This window comes from Carcharodon carcharias, chromosome 7 (genome assembly GCF_017639515.1).
Source record: "Carcharodon carcharias isolate sCarCar2 chromosome 7, sCarCar2.pri, whole genome shotgun sequence".
NCBI lineage: Eukaryota > Metazoa > Chordata > Chondrichthyes > Lamniformes > Lamnidae > Carcharodon > Carcharodon carcharias.
The window spans coordinates 86,949,417-86,962,578 of record NC_054473.1 but is presented as its reverse complement, the minus strand read 5'-3'; the positions used below and the strand labels follow the sequence as shown (position 1 = coordinate 86,962,578).

The 13,162-nt window shown below is 48.4% G+C and overlaps 1 protein-coding gene across 1 annotated transcript in view; it reads right to left on the bottom strand.

Moving 5' to 3' along the window:
* Window positions 1-13,162, bottom strand: part of cacna2d2a (calcium channel, voltage-dependent, alpha 2/delta subunit 2a) — a 758,554-nt gene that overhangs the window by 351,487 nt on the left and 393,905 nt on the right. The window contains exon 11 of the mRNA XM_041191642.1: window positions 9,453-9,560. Within this exon, the coding sequence (XP_041047576.1) occupies window positions 9,453-9,560 (108 nt within the window). The remainder of the gene's footprint in view (window positions 1-9,452; window positions 9,561-13,162) is intronic.

The window sequence follows — 13,162 nt, the reverse complement described above, 5'->3', positions numbered from 1 at the left end:
TTGCACACTTGGAATCAGACTGCTGTTCTCTATCTTACACTGAGATCAGACTACTCCTGCCTATCTCACACCGGATTCAAACTACTGTTCCCTAATCCACACAGGGATCAGACTGCTGTTCTCTGTGTCCCAATGGGATCAGACTGCTTTTCTCAATCTCAGACTGGAATCAGACTGCTGTTCCCTATGCCATACTGGGATCAGACTGCTGTTCCCTGTGTCCCTCATGATGAGACTACTTTTCCCAATCTCAGTCTGGGATTAGACTGCTGTTCCCTATTGACCACTGGGATCATACTGCTGTTCCCTATATCACACTGGATTCAGACTGCTGCTGCCTATCTCACACTGGGATCAGACTGCTGCTGCCTATCTCACACTGGGATCAGACTGCTGTTCTGTATCTCACACTGGGATCAGCGTTCTGTTCCCTATCAGACATTGGGATCAGACTGCTGCTGCCTATTTCACGCTGGGTTCAAATTACTGTTCCCTAACCCACAATGGGATCAGACTGCTGTTTCCTGTATCCCACAGGGATCAGACTACATTTCCCAATCTCAGGCTGGGATCAGACTGCTGTTCCCCATCCCACACTGGGATTAGACTGCTGTTCCCTGTGTCCCACTGGGATCAGACTACTTTCCCCAATCTCAAGCTTGGATCAGACTGCTGTTCCCTATCCCACACTGGAATTAGACTGCAGTTCCCTATCTCCCACTGGGATCAGACTGCTATTCCCTATCCACATTCGGACCATACTGCTGTTCCCAATCTCACACTGGGTTCAGACTGCTGTTCCGTATCCCACACTGGGATCGGACTGATTCTGCCTAACTCACACTGCGATCAGATTGCTGTTTCATATCACACACTGCGATAAGACTGCTGTTCCCTAGTGCACATTCGGAATCAGACTGCTGTTCCCTATCTCACACTGTGATCATACCGCTGTTCCCTATCTCACACTGGGTTCAGACTGCTGTTCCCTACACCACGCTGGGATCAGACTGCTGTTCCCTGTGTCCCACTGGAATCAGACTGCTTTTCTCAATCTCATGCTGGGATCACTCTGCTGTTCCCTATCTAACACTGAGATTAGACTGCTGTTCCCTATTGACCACTGGGATCATAATGCTGTTCCCTATATCACACTGGTTTCAGACTACAGTTCCATATCTCACACTGGGATCAGACTGCTGCTGCCTATATCACACTGGGATCAGACTGCTGTTCTGTATCTCACACTGGGATCAGAGTACTGTTCCCTATCAGACATTGGGATCAGACTGCTGCTGCCTATTTCACATTGGGTTCAAATTATTGTTCCCTAACCCACAATCGGATCAGACTGCTATTCCCAATCTCTGATTGGAATCAGACTGCTGTTCCCTATCCCACACTGGGATCAGACTGCAGATCCCAGTGGGACACAGGGATCAGACTACTTTCCCCAATCTCAGGCTTCGATCAGACTGCTGTTCCCTCTCTCCCACTGGAATCAGACTGTTATTCCCGATCCCACACTCGGATCATACTGCTGTTCCCTATCTCACACTGGGTTCAGACAGCTGCTGCCTATCTCAAACCGAGATCAGATTGTTGTTCCCTATCTCACACTGGGATCAGGCTGCTGTTCCGTATCCCACACTGGGATCAGACTGCTTCTGCCTATCTCACACTGCGATCAGATTGCTGTTCCATATCACACACTGCGATAAGACTGCTGTTCCCTATTGCACATTCGGAATCAGACTGCTGTTCCCTATCTCACACTGCGATCACACCGTTGTTCCCTATCTCAGACTGGGATCAGAGTGATGTTTCCTCTCCCACTCTCGGATCATATTGCTGTTCCCTATCTCACACTGGAATCAGACTGCTGTTCCCTACCCCACACTGGGATCAGATCGCTGTTCCCTATGTCCCACTGGAATCAGACTGCTTTTCTCAATCTCATGCTGGGATCAGACTGCTGTTCCCTATCTAACACTGGGATCAGTCTGCTGTTCCCTTTCCCACACTGGGATCAGACAGCTGTTCCCTATTCCACACTGGGATCAGACTGCTGCTCCCTATCTCACACTGGGGTCAGACTGCCGTTCCCTGTGTCACACTGGGATCAGACTGCTGCTCCCTATCTCACACTGGGATCAGGCTGCTGTAACCGATCTCATACTGGGATCAGATTTCTGTTCCCTATCTCAGAATGGGATCAGAGTGCTGTTCACCATCCCACAGTGGGATCAGACTGCTGTTAGGTGTCCCAGTGTGATCAGACTACTTTTCTAAATCTTAGGCTGGGATCAGACTGTTGTTCCCTATCCGCCACTGGGATCAGACTGCTGTTCCTAATCCCACACACGGAACATACTGCTGTTCTCTATCTTACACTGGGATCAGACTGCTGCTCCGTATCTCACACTGGGGTCAGACTGCTGCTCCCTGTGTCACACTGTGATCAGACTCCTGTTCCCTATTCCAAACTGGGATCAGAGTGCTGTTCCCTATTCCACACTGGGATCAGACTGCTGTTCCCTATTCCACACTGGGATCAGACTGCTGCTCCCTATCTCATGCTGGGATCAGACTGCTGTTCCCTATCTTACACTGAGATCACACTGCTCCTGCCTATCTCACACTGGATTCAAACTACTGTTCCCCAATCCACACAGGGATCAGACTGTTGTTCCCAATCTCAGACTGGAATCAGACTGCTGTTCCCTATCTCACACTGGGATCAGACTGCTGTTCCCCGTGTCCCTCAGAATCAGACTACTTTTCCCAATCTCAGTCTGGGATTACACTGCTGTTCCCTATTGCCAACTGGGATCATACTGCTGTTCCCTATATCACACTGGACTCAGAATACAGTTCCCTGTCTCACGCTGGGATCAGACTGCTGTTCCAAATCCCATACTGGGAACAGACTACTGTTCCCTATCTCATGCTGGGATCAGACTGCTGCTGCCTATCTCACACTGGGATCAGACTGCTGTTCCCTATATCACACTGGATTCAGACTACAGTTCACTATCTCACACTGGGATCAGGCTGCTGTAACCGATCCCACACTCGGATCAGACAGCTGTTCCCTATCCCCCACAGGGATCAGACTGCTGTTCCTAATCCCACACACGGAACATACTGCTGTTCCCTATCTTATACTGGGATCAGACTGCTGTTTCCTGTGTCACACTGGGTTCAGACTGCTATTCCCTGTCTCACGCTGGGATCAGACTGCTATTCCCTAACTCACACTGCGAAAAGACTGCTGTTTCCTATTGCACACTTGGAATCAGACTGCACTTCCCTATCGTAAACTGAGATCAGCCTGCTCCTGCCTATCTCACACCGGATTCAAACTACTGTTCCCTAATCCACACAGGGAGTAGACTGCTGTTCCCTGTGTCCCAATGGGATCAGACTGCATTTCCCAATCGCAGACTGGAATCAGACTGCTGTTCCCATTGCCACACTGGGATCAGACTGCTGTTCCCTGTGTCCCTCAGGATCAGACTACTTTTCCCAATCTCAGTCTGGGTTTAGACCGCTGTTCCCTATTGACCACTGGGATCATACTGTTGTTCCCTATATCACACTGGATTCAGACTACAGTTCCATATCTCACACTGGGATCAGATTGCTGCTGCCTATCTCACACTGGGATCAGACTGCTGTTCTGTATCTCACACTGGGATCAGAGTTCTGTTTCCTATCAGACATTGGGATCAGACTGCTGCTGCCTATTTCACACTGGGTTCAAATTATTGTTCCCTAACCCACTATGGGATCAGACTGCTGTTTCCTGTATCCCACTGGGATCAGACTGCTTTTCCCAATCTCCGATTGGAATCAGACTGCTGCTCCCTATCCCACACTGGGATCAGACTGCAGATCCCAGTGGGACACAGCGATCAGACTACTTTTCCCAATCTCAGGCTGGGATCAGACTGCTGTTCCCTATCTCACACTGGGTTCAGACTGCTGCTGCCTATCTCAGAAAAGGGTCACGTTGTTGCTCTCTATCTCACAATGCAGTCAGACTGCTGTTTCCTGTGTCACACTGGGGTCAGACTGCTGCTCCCTATCTCACACTGGGATGAGACTGCCGTTCCCTGAGTCCCATTGGGATCAGACTACTTTTCCCAATCTCAGGCTGGGATCAGACTGCTGTTCCCTATATCCCAGTGGGATCAGAGTGCTGTTCCCTATCCCACACTCGGAACATACTCCTGTTCCTTATCTTACACTGGGATCAGACTGCTGTTTCCCGTGTCACACTGGATTCCAACAGCTGTTCCCTGTCTCACGCTGGGATCAGACTGGTATTCCGTATCTCACACTGGGATCAGACTGCTGTTCCCTATCTCACACTGGGATCAGACTGCTGTTCCGTATCTCACACTGGGATCTGAGTACTGTTCCCCATCATACATTGGGATCAGATTGATGCTCCCTATCTCATCCTGGGGTCTCGCTGCTGCGCCCTATCTCACAACAGGGTCTGACTGCTGTTTCCTATATCACAATGGGATCAGGCTGCTTTTCCCAATGTTAGACTGGGGTCAGACTGCTGTTCCGTATCTCACAATGGGATCAGACTGCTACAGCCTATCTCACAATGGGTTCAAATTACTGTTCCCTAATCCACACAGGGATCAGACTGCTTTTCCCAATCTCAGGCTGGAATCAGACTGCTGTTCCCTATCCCACACTGAGATCAGACTGCTGTTCCTTGTGTCGCACTGGAATCAGACTGCTTTTCTCAATCTCATGCTGGGATCAGACTGCTGTTCCCTATTCCACTTTGGGATCAGAGTGCTGTTCCCTATCTAACACTGGGATCAGACTGCTGTCCCCTATCCCACACTGGGATCAGACTGCTGTTCTCTATCCCACACTGGGATCAGACTGCTGTTCCCTATCCCACACTGGGATCAGACTGCTGTTCCCTGTGTCCCACTGGGATCAGACTACTTTTCCCAATCTCAGGCTGGGATCAGACTGCTGTTCCCTATCCCCCACTGGGATCAGACTGCTCTTCCATATCTCAGACTGGGATCACATTGCTGTTCCCTATCTCAGACTGGGATCAGACTGCTGCTCCCTATCTCAGACTGGGATCAAACTGGTTTTCCCAATCTCAGACCGAGGTCAGACTGCTATTCACCTTCACACACTGGGATCAGACTGGTGCTGCCTTTCTCACACTGAGAACAGATTGCTGTTCACTATCCCACACTCGGATCAGACTACTTTTCCCAATCTCTGGCAGGGATCAAACTGCTGTTCCCTATCTCACACTGAGATCAGACTGCTGCTCCCTATCTCCTACTGGGATCAGACTGCTGTTCCCTATATCACACTGGGATCAGACTGCTGCTGCCTATCTCACACTGGGATCAGACTGCTGTTCTGTATCTCACACTGGGATCAGAGTTCTGTTCCCTATCAGACATTGGGATCAGACTGCTGCTGCCTATTTCACACTGGGTTCAAATTATTGTTCCCTAACCCACAATGGGATCAGACTGCTGTTTCCTGTATCCCATTGGGATCAGACTGCTGTTCCCTGTGTCCCACTGGGATCAGACTACTTTCCCCAATCTCAGGCTTGGATCAGACTGCTGTTCCCTCTCTCCCACTGGGATCAGAGTGTTATTCCCGATCCCACACTTGGATCATACTGCTGATCCCTTTCTCACTGGGTTCAGACTGCTGCTGCCTATCTCAGACCGAGATCAGATTGTTGTTCCCTATCTCACACTGGGATCAGGCTGCTGTTCCCTATCTCATACTGGGATCAGACTGCTGTTCCCTATATCACACTGGGATCAGGCTGCTGTTCCCTATCTCACACTGGGTTCAAATTACTGTTCCCTAATCCACACAGGGATCAGACTGCTTTTCCCAATCTCAGGCTGGAATCAGGCTGCTGTTCCCTATCCCAAACTTGGATCATATTGCTGTTCCCTATCTCACGCTGGGTTCAGACTGCTGCTGCCTATCTGATACCGAGATCAGATTGTTGTTCCCTATCTCACACTGGGATCAGGCTGCTGTTCCGTATCCCACACTGGGATCAACCTGCTGTTCCGTATCCCACACTGGAATCAGACTGCTTCAGCCTATCTCACACTGCGATCAGATTGCTGTTCCATATCACACACTGCGATAAGACTGCTGTTCCCCACCTCAGACTGGGATCAGAGTGCTGTTCCCTATCCCACTCTCGGATCATATTGCTGTTCCCTATCTCACACTGGGTTCAGACTGCTGTTCCCTACCCCATGCTGGAATCAGATTGCTGTGCCCTATGTCCCACTGGAATCAGACTGCTTTTCTCAATCTCATGCTGGGATCAGACTGCTGTTTCCTATTCCACATTGGGATCAGACTGCTGTTCCCTATCTAACATTGGGATCAGACAGCTGTTCCCTATCCCACACTGGGATCAGACTGCTGCTCCCTATCTCACACTGGGGTCAGACTGCCGTTCCCTGGGTCACACTGGGATCAGGATGCTGTAACCGATCTCACACTGAGATCAGATTTCTGTTCCCTATCTCGGAATGGGATCAGAGTGCTGTTCACCATCCCACAGTGGGATCAGACTGCTGTTCGGTGTCCCAGTGGGATCAGACTACTTTTCCCAATCTTAGGCTGGGATCAGACTGTTGTTCCCTAACCCCTACAAGGATCAGACTGCTGTTCCTAATCCCAAACACGGAACGTACTGCTGTTCCCTATCTTACACTGGGATCAGACTGCTGTTTCCTTTGTCACACTGGGTTCAGACTGCTTTTCCCTGTCTCACGCTGGGATCCGACTGCTGTTCTAGATCCCACACTGAGATCAGACTGCTGTTCCGTGTCCCACTGGAATCAGACTGCTTTTCTCAATCTCATGCTGGGATCAGACTGCTGTTCCTTATCCCACACTGGGATCAGGCTGCCGTTCCCTGTGTCACACTGGGATCCGACTGCTGTTCCCTGTGTCCCACTGGAATCAGACTGCTTTTCTCAATCTCATGCTGGGATCAGACTGCTGTTCCGTGTCCCACTGGAATCAGACTGCTTTTCTCAATCTCATGCTGGGATCAGACTGCTGTTCCTTATCCCACACTGGGATCAGACTGCCGTTCCCTGTATCACACTGGGATCCGACTGCTGTTCCCTGTGTCCCACTGGAATCAGACTACTTTTCTCAATCTCATGCTGGGATCAGACTGCTGTTCCTTATCCCACACTGGAATCAGACTGCTGTTCCCTATCCCACACTGGAATCAGGCTGCTGTTCCGTATCCCACAATGGGATCAGACTGCTTCTGCCTATCTCACACTGCGATGAGATTGCTGTTCCATATCACACTCTGCGATAAGACTGCTGTTCCCTATTGCACATTCGGAATCAGACTGCTGTTCCCTATCTCACACTGCGATCACACCGTTGTTCCCTATCTCAGACTGGGATCAGAGTGATGTTTCCTCTCCCACTCTCGGATCATATTGCTGTTCCCTATCTCACACTGGAATCAGACTGCTGTTCCCTACCCCACACTGGGATCAGATCGCTGTTCCCTATGTCCCACTGGAATCAGACTGCTTTTCTCAATCTCATGCTGGGATCAGACTGCTGTTCCCTATCTAACACTGGGATCAGTCTGCTGTTCCCTTTCCCACACTGGGATCAGACAGCTGTTCCCTATTCCACACTGGGATCAGACTGCTGCTCCCTATCTCACACTGGGGTCAGACTGCCGTTCCCTGTGTCACACTGGGATCAGACTGCTGCTCCCTATCTCACACTGGGATCAGGCTGCTGTAACCGATCTCATACTGGGATCAGATTTCTGTTCCCTATCTCAGAATGGGATCAGAGTGCTGTTCACCATCCCACAGTGGGATCAGACTGCTGTTCGGTGTCCCAGTGTGATCAGACTACTTTTCTAAATCTTAGGCTGGGATCAGACTGTTGTTCCCTATCCGCCACTGGGATCAGACTGCTGTTCCTAATCCCACACACGGAACATACTGCTGTTCTCTATCTTACACTGGGATCAGACTGCTGCTCCGTATCTCACACTGGGGTCAGACTGCTGCTCCCTGTGTCACACTGTGATCAGACTCCTGTTCCCTATTCCAAACTGGGATCAGAGTGCTGTTCCCTATTCCACACTGGGATCAGACTGCTGTTCCCTATTCCACACTGGGATCAGACTGCTGCTCCCTATCTCATGCTGGGATCAGACTGCTGTTCCCTATCTTACACTGAGATCACACTGCTCCTGCCTATCTCACACTGGATTCAAACTACTGTTCCCCAATCCACACAGGGATCAGACTGTTGTTCCCAATCTCAGACTGGAATCAGACTGCTGTTCCCTATCCCACACTGGGATCAGGCTGCTGTTCCCTGTGTCCCACTGGGATCAGACTACTTTTCCCAATCTCAGGCTGGGATCAGACTGCTGTTCCCTATCCCCCACTGGGATCAGACTGCTCTTCCATATCTCAGACTGGGATCACATTGCTGTTCCCTATCTCAGACTGGGATCAGACTGCTGCTCCCTATCTCAGACTGGGATCAAACTGGTTTTCCCAATCTCAGACCGAGGTCAGACTGCTATTCACCTTCACACACTGGGATCAGACTGGTGCTGCCTTTCTCACACTGAGAACAGATTGCTGTTCACTATCCCACACTCGGATCAGACTACTTTTCCCAATCTCTGGCAGGGATCAAACTGCTGTTCCCTATCTCACACTGAGATCAGACTGCTGCTCCCTATCTCCTACTGGGATCAGACTGCTGTTCCCTATATCACACTGGGATCAGACTGTTATTCCCTATCTCACACTCGGATCAAACTGCTTTTCCCAATCTCAGACCGGGGTCAGACTGCTGTTTCCTGTGTCACACTGGGATCAGACTGCTCTTCGCTTTCATACACTGGGATCAGACTGCTGTTCCCGATCCCACATTGGGATCAGACTGCTGTTTCCTGTGTCACACTGGGATCAGACTGCTTTTCCCAATGTCAGACTGGGATCAAACTACTGTTCCCTGTCTCACACTGGGATCAGACTGCTGTTCCCTATCCCACACTGGGATCAGACTGCTGCTCCCTAACTGACACTGGGGTCAGACTGCTGTTCCCTATCTCAGACTGGGAACAGACTGCTGTTCCCTATCTCACACTGGGATCAGACTGCTATTCCCTCTCAACTGGGATCAGACTGCTTTTCCCTATTGCACACTGGGATCATACTGCTGTTCCCTATCTCACACAGCTATCAGGCTGCTGTTGCTTATCCCACACGGGGATCAGACTGCTCCTTCCTATCTCAGACTGGGATTAGACTACTGTTCCCTACCTCAGACACATTGCTGGTGTGGCAGTTTGATGCGAGAGTAAAGAATGATGCTAGCAAAGTACACCTACTCACCGTCTTATTGGGCCAATTGTGTCTCTCAAAGACATCCTGTGCTCGATCCTCTCCTCCATCTGTGAACATCATTATCATCTTATTACAGTTTGCTCGAATGGTGGTGGTCTGGGGAAGACATATATCGAAGGCAGTTAGTGTCTGATGATGATTGGCTATGAATGATCATCATGCGGAAGACTGGCTTATCAATGATTGACATCATATCTATAATTAGCTGTGAAGGCTTGTTGCCCTACCAGCAATTGGCTCTCAATATTCACTGCCAAATTCAATATTGGAAAGACTGAAGTCATTGTTTTACGTCATTGATGCAAACTCCTTCCCTCGTGACTGACTCTATCCCTCTAACTGGCAACTGTCTGAGACTAAGCCAAACTGTTGACACGATTGGTGTCACATTTGACCCCAAGATGTGTTTCAGACTCTATATCTGCTTCATCACTAATGCTGCCTATTTCCACCATCACACAACTTTGGATTGCCTCAGCTAACCTGCTGCTGAAACCCACATTCATGTCTTTGTTAACTCTAATCTCGAGCATTCCAACACACTCCAGGCTGTTGTTCCACACTCTATTGATGTCACCCAAAACTCTGCTGCCTGGATCTTAACTCACAGCAAGTCCCCCTCCCCTAACATCCCTGTACCCATTGGGTCCCAGTGAAGCAAAATCTTGATTTTAAAATTCTCATCCTTGTTTTCAAATCCCTCTATGTCCTTGGCCCACCCTATCCCTGTAATCTCCTCCAACCCCACAGTCTCTGAGATATCTCCCCTCCTCTAAATGTGACCTGTTGTACATCCCCAAGTTTGATCACTCCATGGTTGACTCCTTCAGTTGTCTGGACCCTCAGCTAGGGAACAACCTCCCTACAACTGTCCGTCTCTCTACCTCGCTTCCTTCTTCAATGTCCAACTCCCGCTCCTAAGGCCTATGCTCCTGTTTACAACACTCCTTAAAGTCTAACTCTCTGACAAAGCTTTTATTTATTTGATATAATATCTTCTTATGTGGCTCAGTATCATATTTTGTTTCAGAATATCCCTGTGACCCATCTTGAGACTTTTTTATTCTAGGCACTATATAAATATAAGATCTTGTTGTTGTCCAAACAGTGATTGGCTAGCAATGTTCACTCTTCCTAGCAATGATTGGCTCTGAATGCTCACCATCCTAACAATGATTGGCTTTGAATGCTCACTGTCTTAACAATGATTGGCTATGAATGTTCACTCTCCTAACAATGATTGGGTCTCAGTGAGAAGTGTCACAGAAGTAATTTATTTTCATCCTTCTCCCCAACTCCTTCCAAAGACACTGACTAAAGCAGGTGGGCAACTTGCAAATTCAGCAGTCCCATGGGCTCTGATTATGAGGCCAAAGTGAGCTTTCACCTGGGGAGGGGTGGGATTGAATGGGGAGAGGGGGAGTTACGTGCGTGGAAAGTGAAAGAAAATGGAGTTGGATGAAATTTCCAGTTTCAAGTTGATTGATAATGACAATTTCATTCCAGCTTTTGGATCTCCAGGATCTCGCAGTGGGCATGATGCTCACCCACACAATCTGATCTTAAGTCAACGGTTTAAAGGGGCAAAGCAAATATGGAATTTGGGGCAGTTTTTAAAGATTCTTTCATGGGATATGGGCATCACTGGCAAGGTCAGCACTTGTTGCCCATTCCTAATTGCCTTGAACTGAGTGGCTTGTTGGGCCATTTCAGAGGGCAGTTAAGAGTCAACCACATTAAGGTGGATCTGGAGTCATATGTCAGCCAGATCAGGTAAGGATGGAAGATTTCCTTCCCCAAAGGACATTAGTGAACCAGATGGGTTTTTACACCAACTGCTGATAGTTTCATAGTCACCATTACTGAGTCTAGCTTTCAATTCCAGATTTATTAATTGAATTTAAATTCCACCAGCTGCCATGGTGGGATTTGAACTTGTGTCCCAAGAGTATTAGCTTGGGCCCTGGATTACTAGTGACATTACCATTATGTCATTACGTCACTGTCTCCCCACAAGGTGATGTGAAGGGGTATTTAAAATGGATTCAGGATGACTGGGGACAGCACTCAAGTTAATGATGCTTTCCTTGACTTACTGCTGGGACCAGTCAGGAGCAGGAGGGGCATAATTTTCCCCAACAATGGGAGAAAGGAAACTGTTGCTGTCACCAAGAAGTTGAAGTTGGAGGTAGTTGAGGGTGTGAGCAGCGGAGCACTGCGCCTCAGGTTTAGATGCAGCACTGGAAGCAGTTTAGTAACCTAACCAGGGTCAGTAAAAGGAGTACATTTGGTGATGCACCAGCATCCTGTGCATATCTAGTTTGATATAGTATTATGTTATTCAGTTTCTTATCTTAAAACGGCACATAAAATTTAATGGTTTGCACCTCTTCCCAGTCTTCTACTTTGATGCCGGTTCACCCTTTCTCATGATACTGATTGACCCTTTGTGATATTGATCAACTCTGTGATATTGATCAGCCCCGTGATAATGATCAAACCTGTGATATTTATTGATAGATCCCGTGTGATGGTGATCGGCCCTGTCATATTGACAGATCCCCTGTGATAATGATTGAACCCCAGTGATATAGATTGACCCTGTGATATTGATCAACCTATGTGAAACTGATTGATCCCTGTGATAATGCTTGAGCCCGCCCTCTCTGTGATATTGATCGACCCCCTGAGATAATGACCAATCTCCTGTGAGACAGAAAGTAGGAAACTATAGGCCAGTTAGTCTAATATCTGTCACTGGGAAAATGCTAGAATTCATTACTGAGGCGGTAGTAACAGGGCATTTCTTCTTCAGTTCTCTGCCCAAAGGCAGATCCAATCCAATCCAATCCACAGTGTCACGACCTCCACCACAGGTAGGAGGAGACAGGTCCTGAATCCAGCTTAGCCAGAATGCGGATTGAACCACGTGCTGTTGGCATCTGCTTCACACTGGACATCCAGCAACCTGATCCCCAAGAGTCCAGGTTGCTGTGGCACCAGGCACTTTTATATGCATAATGTACATGTTGTAGTCTGAAGCTATGGATAGTGATGGTAGAGGCTTCAAATTCTTTCCATCGTGTGGTTGACCAGGAATCCCTCCTGCTCTTACCACCTGACACTGGCCTACGTTGGAAGAATTTACAAGTTGATACTCAACCTGTTTGGGTGCGCTGTGAATACATCTTCCTTAGATATCAAGTCCTGGTGTGGGATTTGAACCCAAAGCTCCTGGCTCAGAGGCAGGGACACCACCAAATGCACCACAAGACCTCCAGCAGGGCATTTAGAAAATCATAATAAAACCATGCTGACTCTGCCTGATTGTATGAAGGGGAAATCATGTTTGACAAAGTTATTAAAGTTCTTTGAAAATATAATAAGCAAGGTGGATAAGGGGGAACCAGTAGATGTAGTATATTTGGATTTATAAAAGACATTCGATAAGCCGCCACATGAAAGGTTACTACACAAGATAAGAGCTCATGGTGTTGGGGGTGATAAATTAGCATGGATAGAGAATTGACCAACTAACAGGAAAAGGAGAGTAGGGGTAAATGGGCCATTTTCAGGTCAGCAAACTGTAACTAGTGGTGTGCCACAGGGATCAGTACTGGGGCCTCAACTATTTATGATCTACATTCATGACTCAGATGAAAGGACCAACTGTATCATAGCCAAAGTTGCTGATGATA